This window comes from Lupinus angustifolius, chromosome LG11 (genome assembly GCF_001865875.1).
Source record: "Lupinus angustifolius cultivar Tanjil chromosome LG11, LupAngTanjil_v1.0, whole genome shotgun sequence".
NCBI lineage: Eukaryota > Viridiplantae > Streptophyta > Magnoliopsida > Fabales > Fabaceae > Lupinus > Lupinus angustifolius.
The window spans coordinates 32,586,954-32,603,838 of record NC_032019.1 but is presented as its reverse complement, the minus strand read 5'-3'; the positions used below and the strand labels follow the sequence as shown (position 1 = coordinate 32,603,838).

Below are 16,885 nucleotides of genomic sequence, written 5' to 3'. Positions count from 1 at the left end.
GGCCGTCCAGTACTCTTACAGCACATGAGATTTCTTCACTAGATATTAAGAGTAGTAATTACAATTTCTCACACTGAGATTTCCTTGTATCTTACTCACTCTCTAACTCTTATATCACGCTTTGGAAAACACCCTTTCCAAGTGACTATATCCCTTTTCTTATCATACCATGTGAAAGAAAGTAATTCACAACTTTGAATGAAGAATATGTTTAACAATAGCAATGGATTGCCTTTACAAGATTTTGAAGTTATAAACTCTTGCAATCCAATAACTCAATCTATACTTTAGTACTAATGCTAACAAGGTTTGAATAACTTGCAATAACACTTAAGGCAATTTTTCAAATCAAGTTCTGAAAGTTAAGAACAAGTATTTCAGAAAATGATAGTTTTAGTGAGTGATTTCAAACTGAGTTATGTTATGAAATTGTATGTACTATGTTATTTCAAATGAGTTTCAAAGCCTTTATATAGACTTTCCAATCAACCAGAATACCTCTATGAGAAAGTAGAATTCGTTTGGAATAAAACAATTTCGTTTGGGTTGAAAGTTGTGTGGTTTGAATCTGAAAAACTAGTGTAACAACTCTCAGTAATCGATTACACAAACTTGTTGTCCAACTGAGAAATTTATTTTAAAAGGCAGTAATCGATTACTAATAAGGTGTAATCGATTACCCAACTGTTCTATCCAATTGGGTAATTATTTATCGTGTTGTGTAATCGGTTACCCACATGGTGTAATCGATTATCCTGATCAGTTTTTGTTGGATAACTCATTTCTCACACATGTAACTTGTTACTTATTTTTGGTAACCTATTACTTAGTCACAATAACTTGTTACTTAGATCTAGTAACCTGTTACATAGTATTTTTGAAAATCGTTTTCATTTATACTTTGTGTTTATCAATTTTCTTTTAAAATACTTTTGAGCATTACTACTAAGTGTATAGATTAGAGTATAAGCAAAGAAGTACCTAAAGACTTATATTCTAATGACACTAAAAATGCATCGGAAAAATAGGTTTCATTGAGCACAGTGCATAAAATAATGGCTTATATAAATGCATTAAATAAAGTCTGGTGACTTAGATAGTGAAAAATGTATACTTAACTAAAATGATATATTTAATCCAATTTTGTAAATATTTAGAGAATATGCTAACTTTGGTAATATAATATGTTTATCTTAGCCGACATACAACTTTTCATTTTTCAAGCCATAGAATCAATTCTCTCAAATGCTAGTAGTAGTACTGCTTTCATTTAAGATAATTATATCTATAAATAACTAAAATCCCGTATAAATTTGATCTATATGACACTGATAATAATATAATATCATACTTAAAAATAATTAAAGTAAATACAGCACATCATTAATTTCTCAAGATAGCACATAAGCATATTATAATACTATTAATCAAAGGTAGAACATAACAAACATAGTATACCTCTTCCTGTGATTATATCTTAGTCTCCTGTTAAGTTTAACATTGTTCTTACCTTTCCTAAAGTCACTTACATGCAACCTTCAATGAACAATGCTCCTTTTGTAGTTATGACATTGGCATCTATGAGCTCAAAGCCCAAAAGATTCATGTCATCCATCAATTTCTTGAAACTTCCCCTCTTGTTCTCAATGCTGATCTTCATCCAAAGTTTATTAGCATCAATTTGTTCCAACCTGGCATCTACCTATGAAAAGTAACAACAATATCATTAGTAATTAAAGTAAGAGAATAAATTCATAAAAGAGAGAATAAGTACATAATGCAATCCACAAAACAGAAATATATAAACTATGATTATTTTCTTGTACAATGAAATTAGAAACAATGTTCATGTTTTTAGATATTATGGAACACATAAGAGATCATATAATGACAATGGTGTTGCATTAACACATCATGAGATTTAAGCGAAATAGAAACAAACATTTGAACCAACTCATACACATAAATATAAACATTGGATAATAAATTCAGTAAAGTGTAATAAGAGCCTTAGAAAGTGATATTTGGGGTCCATGAATGACTGCAACCCCCAAGTTGTACAGTAATTCAAATAATTAAGAAATTATACTAAAATTCCGGAAAATTACTTAATTTACCCAATAAATTTGATGAGATAATGACATACTGAACATGCATGAGAAAAATAAGTTTCATTGAGTACTATGCACAAAATAATGGCTCATACAAATGCATTAAATAAAGTTCAGTGGCTTAGATAGTGAAAAATGTATGGCTAACTTAAAATACACAAAGTAGACTTGACTGGTAGTACAAATTCACAACAATATGTAAAAAGATATTTAAAAATAGCACATTCATAATAATAGAGATAGAAGTTTATATTTTTAGTTACTATAGATCTAAGTAAACCTGACCTAGAAAAGAGAAAAAAAAATTGTTTTTACCTCTTGGGTGCTAATCGTCTTTCTGCATGACTTGTCTAGTGATGAAGATAATCTAAATCTTGAATCATATCATTTTTGTGTGTAAAAAAGCTCTTGGTTTGGGATTAGCTTCTTGAAGTTTTGGATTGAAGTTACCAACATTCCTATATATGTAATTAAACAGGGTTAGAAAATAAATGATATATGCTATATATATACTATACTTTAACTTGAATATATATGCTATATATGTAACATTATAGCTACCTAACTTTCACTTATGGTGAAGGAGATAAAACCCTAGTCTAGTAATTTTTAACATACAAAATATGCATAAATGGACTTCAATATAAAAATAAGATATTCATAATAGCACAAATTTACAACAATATGTAAAAAATACTTAAAAGAGCATACTCATACAAATAGAAGTACTTATACTTACTAATTTTATTCGGGAAGAAGAGTTAAAAATGGGGAGAAAAAATGTTATTTGTCAAGTGTTTATCTCTGTAAAGATTCACATCAGTACGTAGAAAGAGAGACATCAAAGAGCATAAAAAAAATAACAATATTTATCTCTGTAAACATAAGAATTTATAGAAATAAAATGTATTTAAGAAACTAATTTTGTGCGCATGTGGTTTTCTTCATCGGTCGAGATCGAGAGCTCTATGTTGTTGTAGGTAAATTATTTCGTGCATTTGGATATATGAAAATGAAAAGATGATTGATTTACTACATATGAAGGAAAAGCAAGACACGCATAAAATAACAAATGCATAAAGTAATGACACATAAAATACAAATCTGTAAAAAATGTTATCTTCTTGAAAAAAATGAGTAAATACACAGAGAAAATAAAATGCACAAATAAGGACACAAAAAATTCAAATGTGGAAAAAATCATCTTCAAGATAGACAAAGAATAACATTTTGAAGGAAGTGGAAGTTAATATCAAAAACTTAAAAATGGAAGGAACTTAAAAGAAAAACTCATACCTTTGAGTAAGTGAGTGAACATAGAAACGAAACTGAAGAAAATGAGAAGAGTTGAAAGAGAGAACATATGTATATTGAAAGAGAGAAGATGAAAGAGAGAAAATATGTATATTGAAATATTCAGAGACACACATGCAAGAAGGAAGGAAATATGATAAAAAATGAAGATCAAATAGAAATGATTAAACAAAAACAAAAATTCATTTGAAAGAAAAATATATTTTTGAAGTAAGTGAGACAAAGAAGTACTTACTGTGAAAGAGAAGAAGACAGTATGAAGTTGGCCAAGTGAGTCACTCGGAGAGGATGAAGTAATTTTTGAAAAGTGATAGGAGAAAAAGAAAGAGAGAAAAAATGTATTAACAATGATAACCGTATATTGGAATAAAGAAGATGAAAGAGAGAAAATAAGTATTGAAAGAGAAAGAGTACATAGTGTGAGAGAGAAGTTGAAATGTCTTTAAAATCAATATTACTTATTAACAATAAATGACTCTCCACACAACCTTATTTTATTGTATATATTATTTTGAAATGCCTAAATTATCCCCACCAAAACTAAAGGTATAAGAATAATACTATATATATTTCAATCATATACTATAAACCATTTCGTTTTTAATTTTTTAAAACACATAAAATTTGTTATTACAAATATGCCCCTTACAAATCCAAGTGTCAGTTGTGATATCTATTTTTGTAATAACAACCATTGCATTAAATATAGAAATAGTAGATATGAGGATAAAATAGAAGAGACGTGTGTCAAATATTTAAGTGAGTTAAGAACCACATGTCATTATTTAATTGGTTTAAGGAGATAAATTATTTCCTTACAACAGAAATACTTTATTCTGAAAAATATATTTAAGTTGGTAGTTTGATCCTTACTTTTTGAATTAAGAATAAAGTATTTCTTCATATAATAAGATAAGTTATCTCCTCAAGCCACAGTAAAATATGACATGTATTTTGTTTAATCATTTTCTATAAATATATTTCTAAAAACTATAAAAATATGACACATGTTATGATTTTAATGACGGAAGGAAATAATTTATCTCCTAGTAGAAATAAATACTTTATTCTCTTTTGAATTATCCATTTTTTCATAAAATTCTCACATTAAAAAGGTATGTTAACCACTACAATACAACAACTTATTGAGTAATTATTCATCATTACTGTTATATTTATCTAAAATTTTAAAATGTTTCATTAAGATTTAGTCTTAACGCAATACAACTTCCAAGTAAGGAATAAAAAATTGCATCATTTAAAAATTGATCAAACATGATTTATTTTAGTTTTTAAAGAAATGTTGTTGTTCAAAGTTCAAACATACTTCCAATTTCCAAATTTGTTTTAAAAAATGAACCTTTACCAGTGGTGTCAGCGATTGAGTTGTAAAAAATATTATTTCAGCTTTGAAAAATCCTAAATGACACAACCTTACTTTTCAACTAATAATAATTTGAAAGATTACTTCCCCCTACCTCATCAAATAACACTCCTCTTTATAATGATAATAGAGTTAATAAGTGGAACATATCTCCGACAAAAAAAAGAGTGTATCAATTCATATATTACTTTTTTTTTAATTGGTTAGAATAAGTGGCACATGAAAGTGATATACTCTTTTAATATAACATATATTAACCTGTTCATGAGTATGACCTTGTTACTATTCATGACCCAACCATTCAAATGTTAAGTGGGAGTGAGAAAAGAGAATATGAGTGATGATATTAAAATCATATATCTTTTCCACATGTAAACATTTGAATACAAAACTAATCACATATTCTTATATGTGAAAAAAAATTAAAAACAAAAATTGTTGAGGAGAAATAATCTTTGTCCATTCTAATAACACTTCTATTTATAATCCTCCTCTTTCCATTTCTTCTATTCTTTATTTCTTTCTTTCTTTTTTCACTCTCTCTCACATCCTATTGAGTATTGATACATAGAGAAGAAACACAAGAACAACTCCAACAAAAAAAAACTGTGCTTTTTCATAAAATCAACAACCCCATCTTCAAATAAACCTTCATTCACCATTATCATGGACAAATTCCATCTGGGTTTCCCTCAAAACCTTCATTCAACATCACCATTAATGGACACTTCAACATCTCCTTCAGTAGCACCTAAGTCTTTCAGGAAGAGCATTATCACCACTCTTATGGAAGCCACCACCTTCAAAGAAGACACTTACTTTGTTTCGAACCTCAAGTCTTCAGAGAAGAAAGCACTTCAAGAGCTCAAAGACAAGCTTTCAACTTGTGAAGAAGCCAATAATGCTTCTATTTTTGGTGTTCCTTTGCTTGGTGGCAATGAATATGATGATAGAGCTAATGTGTTGCTCTTGAAGTTCCTAAGAGCAAGGGATTTCAAAGTTGTTGATGCACTCAACATGCTTCTAAAGTGCTTAACTTGGAGAAGAGAATTTGGTGCTGACAATGTTGTTGATGAAGAGTTAGTTGAGTTCAATGACCTTGAAGGGGTTGTAGCTTATATGCAAGGGTATGGTAAATTTTTGAATAATAAATCTGGGTCATACAACCATATGGTTAAGATTAAAAGTCAATTATTAATCACATTATCATTTTTCTTAATCTTGTCCGTTCAAATAAGATGAAATGATTTATATTAATTGTTTTCATTTCTCACGATAATAATTAGTCTCACTTCAGTCACTTCACATATATATATATATATATATATTTCTTCAAGAATGTGATTTTTTTTCTATAGGTATGATAGAGAGGGGCACCCAGTGTGTTACAATGCATATGGTGTGTTTAGAGAGAAAGAGATGTATGAGAAGATTTTTGGTGATGAAGAGAAGCTGAAGAAGTTTTTGAGGTGGAGGGTTCAAGTTCTTGAAAGAGGTATTAAGCTTCTTCATTTTAAGCCTGGTGGTGTTAATGCTCTTATTCAGGTCACTGACCTTAAGGACATGCCAAAGAGAGAGCTAAGGGTTGCTTCTAATCACATTCTCTCTTTGTTTCAAGACAATTATCCAGAAATGGTGGCTCGTAAGGTAACTTATTGATCTGTAATTTTTTTTGTTCTTTTTTGTTTGGTATTATCAAGTGTATCTATCACCCTTTTTTGATACAAAAATTGGGTAAGGAATAATTTTTTTAGGATGTGTGAGTGTGCCTCCCAACTAGTGTCGCTCATGGTAATTGAATTCTTTACTTTTTGGTCATCGTAAGATTCAACGAGATCGTACACTATTAGACCAACACATACACATTGTTTATACTGTAATTTTGTTGTTGAGTAAAGGGTAAAATATTTAGTCCCCTAAAATGAAAATTTTAACTTGTTCCTTAAAAATTACAAATGTTGGTTAGAAAAAAAACATGGTTTGAGAATTTGGGTTTGGTTAGATGTCTGTTTGTTATTAATGTAATATTATGTGACAGAAATCTTACTGTTTTTTTCTTTCTCATTTTATTGTTGCTTTCAGATTTTCATCAATGTGCCATGGTACTTCAGCATGTTATATTCAATGTTTAGTCCATTTTTGACCCAAAGAACTAAGAGCAAGTTTGTGATCTCTAAAGAAGGAAATGCTGCAGAGACACTCTACAAGTAAGTATAATGGTCCCATTTTTATGAATAAATAAACTATTATGTATAATTTTGATTTGGGGTTCTTATTCTCTAAATTTCTATCCATAAAAAGATTTCTGGCACTGAACTTCTTTATCCATTTTTTATTTTTGTTTTGAATTTTATCATTAGTTTAAATTGAAATTGTGTTTCCTCATTTTTGTTGTGTTTTGTTCAGATTTATAAGGCCTGAGGATATTCCTGTTAGGTATGGAGGACTGAGTAGGCCCAATGATTTGCAGAATGGTCCCCCAAAGCCTGCTTCTGAGTTCACAGTTAAAGGAGGAGAGAAGGTCAACATACAAATAGAAGGGATTGAGGTAAGTATTTTCCACATAAATATACTCAAAAGATTGTCATGATTTTTATCCTCTCACCTACGGATAAAGAACTAATCTTTTTGAGTGTGTAATTGTCGTTCCAACAAATGTTCTTCCTTGGAATCAAACTTTTGACCTAGTAAAACATGAAGATCTGAAGTACCTAGCTATGTAGTTGCTTATTAGTGTAATGTAAAAGATGAGAAAAATGTGCCATCACTTTGGTGTAGGTGGAAAGGTAATTATATTATTAATCATGATTATGAATTTCCAAGTCCAATCTTGAGCTAAGCCAAAAATTCATGTTTTGGGACATAGAACACAATTTCTTCTATGAAATTTAACACACAAGTCAGGTACATTAGCTTAATCACATAAAAAAGTATTTCTATAGAAAAAGATTATGTTAATAAGAAACCAACATAATTCTTTACAAGAACATCAAGGGAGCATTGAATTAAAGCATGGAACCATCTCCTAGGAAGTATTCCCCACATGCTTATCTTCCAAGCCTTCATGTTTTGAACCTATACAAATTCATTTTGAAACCCAAAATGCTAACATTTAACTATATATTTACATTCAATCATGTGAAACTCTATCTCTAAAGGGCTATTTACATAATTAATTATCATAAAATAAGATAATTTTTTTAATTAACTATAATAATTATGCATAGAGGGTGAGCTTCACACAACAATAAGATTGTTGCTCAGTGACCATGAAGTCACATGTTCAAATCTTGGAAACAGCTTCCTGATCTGTTTTGAGGTAAGGTTGCATATATCTATCCTTTCAGAATCCATTAAGTGGGAGCCTCGTGCATTGGATGACCCTAGAACAATTATGCATGAACATCTAATGTTTCTTGATTTTGTACAATATTCCTTCCTATGAATTATTTGCTTTATGGGTGGCTAGGGTGGTGCAACTATCACATGGGACATTGTTGTAGGAGGGTGGGACTTAGAGTACAGTGCAGAATTTGTTCCAAGTGCACAACATAGCTACATCATAGCTATTGAGAAGCCAAGGAAAATTGGAGCTTCAGAAGAAGCAATTCATAACTCATTCACATCAAAAGAAGCAGGCAAATTGGTATTATCTGTAGACAACATTGCCTCTAGGAAGAAAAAAGTTGCTGCTTATCGTTATGTTGTCAGAAAATGTAGCACTGTCTAAGATGTAATTAAGCCTCAAATCAAGAATAGGTGTATCGATATATCAGATATGTATCACATTCGATATTATATCGGTATCGGTGCTTGAGGTTGGAGGAGTTATTTGATGTTTTGTTTGTTATGTTAATTTCTTCTAACTTGAACTTTGTTAAAACTTTACTTAAAAGAGGTTTTTAGTTGAGTATTGGTGTAGTGTGAAAATTGGTGTTACTACATTACTTTGGTATACAAGAGAAAGCAATTAGCTTTTTTGCCTAATGAGAAATGCTTATTTTGTACAAATTAAATACAACACTGATCTGATACATCATTGTCCATTTGGGTGTTGGTAAATATTGTTGTATAATGTGTACAAAGTTAGGATATCGCATTTGATGCGGAAGACACATGGAAAAAATATAATAGATAAAATGAACACCGAGAAATTAACGTAGTTCAGCAATTTGCCTACGTCCACGGTTGAAGAGCAATGATATTATCACTATGATAAAAGAGAATTACAAGTTCACTCAAGTGTTTCACTCACTTCTCAAAACCCAAGTACACCAAATATCACTCTCACTCAAGTATATCTTAAACATTAAAATATTCCTCACAATATTAGAACAAGAGAAGAAGAGAGAATATGCACTAAGGCTAGAATATTGGTGTGTCTTACAATGGCTTGGAGCATTCCTATTTATAGCCAAAGCCTTGAGGATCCTATGGCCAAAAACAAAGATGCTTCACCACAACCTCTTCTTCTCATTGGCTACAAAAGAGGTTACACTATAGCCACTCATTTTACTTGGCCACAAGAAGGTTTCATCATAGCCACTTCTTTTGATCACATCATTCTCTTTTTCTTTTAAGCTAATATTTAATAGCATTTAAATAGTTTGTATAGGAATAAGGTGTCACCTCGCTTATAGGGGGTTTAATAAATATATCTGGTAGAAAATTTTAATTATAGAACTTTTAGAGGAAAAAACTGCTTATCGTTAAAAATACAAGCTGTAGTCCTTAGTTACAGTCTTAGAGATCAACTCCGGTTACTTTTGTAGGTATAAAACATGCTTAAACTTTAAATTACTTGCATCAAAATCAAATAATATAAAATATTATTTTATATTTTTCTAATTTCTTTCCTAATTAAATGACACATAAAGCCGTAAATACTATCTTAAAATGCTATAAGCCATATCCCATTTGAATTAAGATTTAATATACATACTGATAGTATAAGTGTTTCTACACTATCAATAAATCATTCATTATTTATATCTTAATCAATATTAGCTCTCAAATAAAGTTATATAAACTAACAATAAATAATATGCTGACATTATAAAAAAAATTATATTCACGGTACCTAAATTTTAAATTTAATTATTGAAAGTGGAAAGAGAAATTGTATGGGGTATAAACATGAGATGTCTCTGAAGGATTTGATGTGATATATGGTCCATGCAGAGAGAGAGAGTGAAATGATGTAAAGGGTAGCAGAGTTCACGGGTTGTAATTGGTAACTTGTTCAGGAAGTCAAATCTTTATTTGGTGATGTCTCTATTCTCACCCTCTTTCCTCAATCAACCATTTTTTTTTGGTACATCTCAATCAACCATTTACTATTTCTTCATGGATATACCATATTTTCAATTTGGAAACTCCTAGAAAAATGTTTTATTTTTATTTATTAATTAAAAAAGTTATTTTATTATATTTAGATAATGGTTTAATTATGTTAATGAGTAAAGATATCATTTTATTAAAATACATGTTTGTCATCTAACTTAACTTGCAAGTATTATAAATTGGAAAGCTTGTAATCAATTGTAATATACTTCAGCAAATTAGAAATTCTTTCTTTCATGGAGAAAACAAACACATTGACATTAATCATCATCATAAGATCAAGAAATTGTGGTTGAATAATGCACTTAAGAAAATCAAGTAGCAAACATTTTAATAAAGGGACTTGGTAAAACTATTCATGAAATTGAAGAAATTGTTTAGAATGGGGAAACAAAGTTTTAAGGGAGAATGTTAGATTTTAAATTTGGATAGTCGAAGAAAATACTAGTTCTATCTTTATCTATTAGTTAAAAGATTAGACTCGCAATTATTTCTGACTTGGTGAATAATTATGAAAAATATGTTAATTTTCTTTTGGCAATGTTATCATTTAACTAAATTCATACTCAATAATCCCCTTTCAAGTATGAGTTTAGATGTACAATATTTAACTGAATTGTAGACTTTGATCTCATTATTGAACCCACAACCCGAAAACTCAATTATAATTTAGCATCATCTTAAACTAAAATACTAAGAGAATAACTATCGGAGAGAGTTTTAATAAATAAAGCGATAAGAAATAGGTGACAAATGTTATAAGAAATGGCCTCAAATTTTACTTGCATAGATAATTCACATACACATGAGTTTGCTAAATAATATAATGAACCATATCATGCATGGTCTTTTGTTAACAGGATGATTTCAACTAGGGCTGACAATGAACCAAACCAACATGGTATTCGTTCGAAACTCGATTTATTATTTAGCTCGATAAACTTGGTTCATGAACTAAATGAGCTGAACTTGACCTGGAAATTGAGCTCGTTAAATAAACGAGTCAAACTTGAATTTGATATAATTACTCGTTTGGTTCATGAGCTAGCTCGATATATATATTAAACTAATTTTTAAGTTTATTATCAACATACATTATTTATATATATATATATATATATATATATATACATATTTTAAAAACATTTTAATTATTATATAAGTATACATTTTATATTAATATGAATATATTACATATATTATAATTCGCAAACTGTAACTAAGTCGAACTCGAGCTAAAATAATAACTCGTATCGAACTTGAGTCGAGTTTCGAGCCAAACTAATCATTATCGAGCTTAACCAAGTTGAACTCTGGTTTAACTCGGTTCGTCTCGTTTCCGGCCCTAATGTCAACTAACACTACCACATTAGTATAAATCCATATTTTGTATTTGGGTCCATTCCCATTCAAAACAAACGTGTTAAAAGGTAGGGTATGAAGTTACGCAAAGCTAGAAAGAACCATGAACGTGTCACTCATGCAAATAGCCAATGCATGTGACTAGGTTCCTATATGTTCGTGTAACAAGAAATGGTCATTGATATAATAAGATGCTATAAAGAAACAAACATCATCGATCTTAGGAAAAAGAGTGAAAGATGGCACAAGCAGTTAAGCCACATGAACCAAAGACACAATCATTTGACCTGTTGAGTGGTCATGCAATACCAGCTGTTGGATTGGGTACATGGAAATCTGGTTCACAAGCCATCAATTCTGTATTCACTGCAATTGTTCAGGTTATTCTTCATTCATCTATTTGCTTCATTTTTTGTTTATAACAAACTTCACTTTATTATATAGGCTTTTCTTAGAAGCATTGGATTCAATTTTGATTTTTGAGCATAGGGGGAGATCATTATTCATTGATGAATAAAGTTTTTGTACAAAAATGAAAGTTTTATGTTTATTTTAGAAGTTAAATAATTGGGAAGTTTAAATATGTATCAACTAAAAAATACATTGAGTGGAAACAACTCAATTTCCAAATATATATATATATATATAAATAAGGCAGAAATATTACCCCAAATAGTATTATTTGTTAGAATGAACAATCATGTACAAATAATCTCCTCATTTAAGTACATGTTAATGTGAAAAAAAATATAATTGCATTCTTTTGTACCCTTTATATGAATTTTTTCCAAAAAAGTTCAGATGGACATATGACAAGTGGATAGAACAACCTGATCCAATTATAAATATCTAAATTTTTAGATACACTTGCATACATTTTTAGTTTATGATTTCCCATAAAAATGATAAAGATGTGTAGAGTGTCACTAAATACATGTCTCTATTTGAAAAAAATATATGTACACGTATATAGAGCTATAAACCTAATTTAAATTCCAATAAAAACAATTTAAAGAGTGTAATGTATACATATCGTTGGTGTAAAGATTTATACATAATCATTCCATCATTTATTTGAATTATTCTTTTACGAAGATTTAAATATAAATAATAGATTATATATATATATATATAGAACTCATGCATTACGTTAGTGTGAAAACTTATTTGTCCGTGCTATTTTGTGTTAAAGTATATAGATAATCTAAAAAGAAGAAATAAGGCACTCTAAAAAACCCACCTACTAAACTCACGTCCAGAAGATAAAACACTACACTACTAAAGTGTTGAATATATTTTGCACATCATAGCAATTACTTTCTTTTCATTAGTCCATGCTATTTACATACTTAGACTCATTTTGTAGTAATTTTCCACAATTGAGCCAAATGTGATTCCAATTTATTAAAACATTGGAAGTGAGTCTTACATGATATAATCTTTGGTTGCAGGCAGGTTACAGGCACATAGACACTGCTTCTCAGTATGGAGTTCAAGAAGAAGTATAATTGTGTTTCCTTAAAGTTTATGTTAATATTCAAACTTCAAACCACCCATTTTACCTGGATAGACATCTGCTGTCCCACAATAGTGTACCACTTAATGTGTTATTATTTGTGATTGATCAGAAAAATAATTAATTATTAAAATTTTAATTTAAATATTTTTTTTCCAACCAATCATAAGTTGTGACATATGGAGTGACACTCTTTGTGGGACAGGAGATGTGCTCCTCATTTTACCCTACATACTATTTTCTAATTATCTATCTACTCTTCTCATAGGTTGGACATGCACTCCAATCTGCCATGCAAGCAGGAGTTGAAAGAAAAGATCTCTTTGTCACCTCCAAGCTATGGTCATTTTTATGCCATCTCTATGGTTTATTATGTTACATTTCATTAATTATTATGTTGTTTCAAACATTTGAATCTAACTCATGATATTGTATGTATATATGAAACTTTAAAATTTATAGGTGCACTGATTTGACACCTGAAAGGGTTAGACCTGCCCTTCAAAATACCCTTCAAGAACTCAAACTTGACTACCTTGATCTTTACTTGGTAACAAACTTACAATACTTTAAATATACCTTTGATTATTTCTCTACATTTTTGCATGCATGGTGCATGTAATTTGATGCATGATGACCAAAAATGCAGATTCATTGGCCATTTCGATTAAGGGATGGGGCCAACCGTCCTCCAAAAGAAGGAGATGTATTAGAATTTGATATTGAAGGAGTGTGGAGAGAAATGGAGAAGCTTGTTAAGGAAAACCTTATTAAAGACATTGGAATATGCAATTTCACTCTTAAAAAGCTTGATAAGCTACTTACCACTGCTCAAATAATGCCTTCTGTTTGCCAGGTCAAATTATATATCTATAAATATTGAATGCCTAGCTCATTATTAATTTCCATAAGAAATACTTGTTTCCACTTTAGGTAGAACAATTTGGATGGGATCAATTATATACATGTAAGGGGTTGAGATACTCTTTAGTATTGAGCCCAAATTATGAGTGATACTAAAAATATTTAAGGATACAAATTTTGTTATTATTTTAGGGTCTGAATTATTTTTATTATCTCTCTCACATTCCCAATATTTTAGGGTCTGAGATGTAATGTGATATGTGCATAAACTTGTGTGTGCAACATGTAATGTGATGTGTGAGGGCCTATAGGCTATAGATGTAACATGATTTAAGGTGATATGTACATAAGTTTTTATGTATTCCTATAGATCATGTAATGTAACATGTCTATACAATTGTTGAATTTTTGTTTTCTTGGAAAGAACAATATCCCAATTAATAGAACAATGGTATATAGTACTAGTTTCTCCTTAACTAATGTTTATGAAATTTTATTTATAGATGGAGATGCACCCTGGGTGGAGAAATGATAAGATGCTTGAGGCTTGCAAGAAGAATGCAATCCATGTCACTGTAAATTCCACAATAATATATATTTTAATTTATATTTTAATTTATATTTTACTCATGCTCATGGTCTCTGTGATTTTTTTTTCTTTCTGAAAAATAGTCATTAATGTTTTGGAATGTGAAATTATGATATATTTAATAGATATATTTGGATTGATAGATCATTATCTTATTTATAATTTAATTAGTTTTATTTATCTTGTTAATTATTATTTAGATCATTATTATCAAATTTTTGGAACAACTTTTGCTTATATAATAAATTAGTTAAACTAATTAATTAGTTTGACAAATTCTACCATGTAATGTAGGCTTACTCTCCACTGGGCTCATCCGATGGTGGGAGAGACTTAATCAATGATCAAACGGTTGATAGGATAGCAAAGAAGCTGAACAAGACTCCAGGTCAGGTTTTGGTGAAGTGGGCCATGCAAAGAGGAACAAGTGTTATTCCCAAATCAACCAACCCAGATAGGATAAGAGAAAATGCCAGTGTTTTCAATTGGGAAATCCCAGAACAAGATTTCAAACACCTTAGCAATATACCAGATCAGGTAGTTACATAGCATTTATTGGGCATTAGAACTTATCAATTGACATATTAGAGATATAAGCATGTGGCTCCCACTTAGGGGTATAGAGATAGTAAATGTATGCAATCTATTCCTGCAAGTAGAAAAACTGTTTCCAAGATTTGAACTCGTGATCTCATGATCACTAATAAATAAATAAATAAAAGATTCCATGACATAGGGTTGTGCCAAGGTCATCCCTTTTCTGTCTATGTAGCATTACATATTTGCTATTGAAGGTTATTTGAAGTAAAAATTAATACTAGTGTTACATGGATTTGGTTTCTTTGTTTAATGCTTGTATATGAATATTACCCTTTTCTTCTTCTTCTAGGATTTGATATAACTTATTTAATTGGAACCTTGAACTCATTATAACTATGTGCATATTTGGTTGGTTATTGATAACATGTAGAGGAGAGTTCTAGATGGTGAAGATCTCTTTGTGAACAAGGAATCAGGGCCATTTAGAAGTGCTGCAGAAATCTGGGACAATGAAGATTAATTAGCTCACACTTGCATCAAGGAACTTTGTTTTTTTTTCTTTCTTTTTTTCCAAAACATATAATTTAGCATTACATAATATATGGTGGTTGGTTGGTGATGCTTTTTCTATTAGTTCCTTGATCAGTGTTTAATAGAGGCATTGAGGCAATGATGTTATGATTTTAGCACTCTTCATAACAGTATTTTGAGCAATGATATTTTGTATAAATTGATTATGAAGGTGATACAAGCTTATTCAATGTCATCTTATCTCTTCTTCATGTGTTGGAATTTCCAAAGGGGTCCTTTTATTTCTAATTTACCCAAATGTGGAAATACATTTTTATGGCATTTCTTCATTCAAAGAAAGGTTTTGTTAGTGAATTTAAGAATTCAAATGTGGAAATACATTTTTATGGTTTCTTTAATCAGCACCAAAAGAGTATATGCATTATTAGTAGCAAGATTTATATACAATTAGTATATTATAAATATTACTTTTTTTATAGAATTAATGATAATTAAATATAAATAATGAATATAATCTTAACATTTTATATAATTCTTATATTATTAGTGTATACATTTTTTTTTTGAAAGATAACTTTATTGTATTTCAATGAGTGCATTGGTCTTTGCAGCATTATCCTTTTCTTAGTTGGTTTCATTATCACAAAATTACTCCAAAATTGACTTTCTTGAATGATGTCAAATCTACATTTAATTATCATTTGGTAGGGTTACTATGATTAGGGTCCATTTATTGGTTAACAAAAATCTTTAAAAAACAATTTATTTTATTATTATTATAAGACACATTCTAAAAAGTTTTGGTATTGTTTTTTGAAACATTTCACATTTTTATGCAATATATTATCTTTTTCTCAACTGGTCTATAGTAAAAGTTTTTATCAACCCTATTTTTGTTATTGTTATTATCGAGACTATCAATTAATTAACAATTTAATTAAAATATTTGATAGTGAGTAAAGATGAGATAAGAAGAAAAGCTTCAATCCAAGCCAAACCGACACAACAAGTGAAATAAAAGGAATAATTTAATATATATGTATTAATAATGTCATTTTTTTATACAAATGTTGCATTATCTATCAATCATGATTCACATATTATTGTTTTTAAAAAAAATCGAATTAATACGTAAATAATGACATATTTTTTTTGATAAATAATGACGTATGTGTAAAAAACTCGTCAGTCATGAATGCAATGCCGTGCATGGCATATAAAAATTATTTAGCATATAAATAATGAGTATAAAATCTATGTACAATGTAAAGATTTATATACAAAGACTCTATCATCTATTATTCATTTAGATTACTTTTTAAAAAAGTTAA

The 16,885-nt window shown here is 29.4% G+C and overlaps 2 protein-coding genes across 3 annotated transcripts; both read left to right on the top strand.

The window, feature by feature from the left end:
• On the top strand, positions 5,304-8,816 carry LOC109359523 (patellin-6-like). Of its 2 annotated transcripts, XM_019604222.1 has the most exons (6): positions 5,304-5,936; positions 6,168-6,456; positions 6,892-7,016; positions 7,216-7,357; positions 8,279-8,564; positions 8,628-8,815. In XM_019604222.1, exons 1-5 carry the CDS (start codon positions 5,476-5,478, stop codon positions 8,537-8,539), a joined length of 1,278 nt encoding a protein of 425 aa, XP_019459767.1. In that variant the 5' UTR covers positions 5,304-5,475; the 3' UTR covers positions 8,540-8,564; positions 8,628-8,815. The 2 variants fall into 2 exon arrangements, with proteins under 2 accessions (XP_019459767.1, XP_019459766.1); XM_019604221.1 differs by having other exon boundaries at positions 8,279-8,816.
• On the top strand, positions 11,624-15,642 carry LOC109359521 (aldose reductase-like). The gene is made up of 8 exons (XM_019604218.1): positions 11,624-11,894; positions 12,966-13,016; positions 13,299-13,372; positions 13,493-13,580; positions 13,680-13,886; positions 14,398-14,469; positions 14,778-15,020; positions 15,454-15,642. Exons 1-8 carry the CDS (start codon positions 11,754-11,756, stop codon positions 15,541-15,543), a joined length of 966 nt encoding a protein of 321 aa, XP_019459763.1. The 5' UTR covers positions 11,624-11,753; the 3' UTR covers positions 15,544-15,642.

Coding starts and splice junctions, on each gene's coding strand:
- LOC109359523 (XM_019604221.1), top strand. CDS start 5,476: ATGGACAAATTCCATCTGGGTTTCCCTCAAAACCTTCATTCAACATCA. Junction 6,457..6,891: donor CAGAAATGGTGGCTCGTAAG/GTAACTTATTGA, acceptor TGTTGCTTTCAG/ATTTTCATCAATGTGCCATG. Junction 7,358..8,278: donor TACAAATAGAAGGGATTGAG/GTAAGTATTTTC, acceptor ATGGGTGGCTAG/GGTGGTGCAACTATCACATG.
- LOC109359521 (XM_019604218.1), top strand. CDS start 11,754: ATGGCACAAGCAGTTAAGCCACATGAACCAAAGACACAATCATTTGAC. Junction 13,017..13,298: donor AGTATGGAGTTCAAGAAGAA/GTATAATTGTGT, acceptor CTCTTCTCATAG/GTTGGACATGCACTCCAATC. Junction 14,470..14,777: donor AGAATGCAATCCATGTCACT/GTAAATTCCACA, acceptor CATGTAATGTAG/GCTTACTCTCCACTGGGCTC.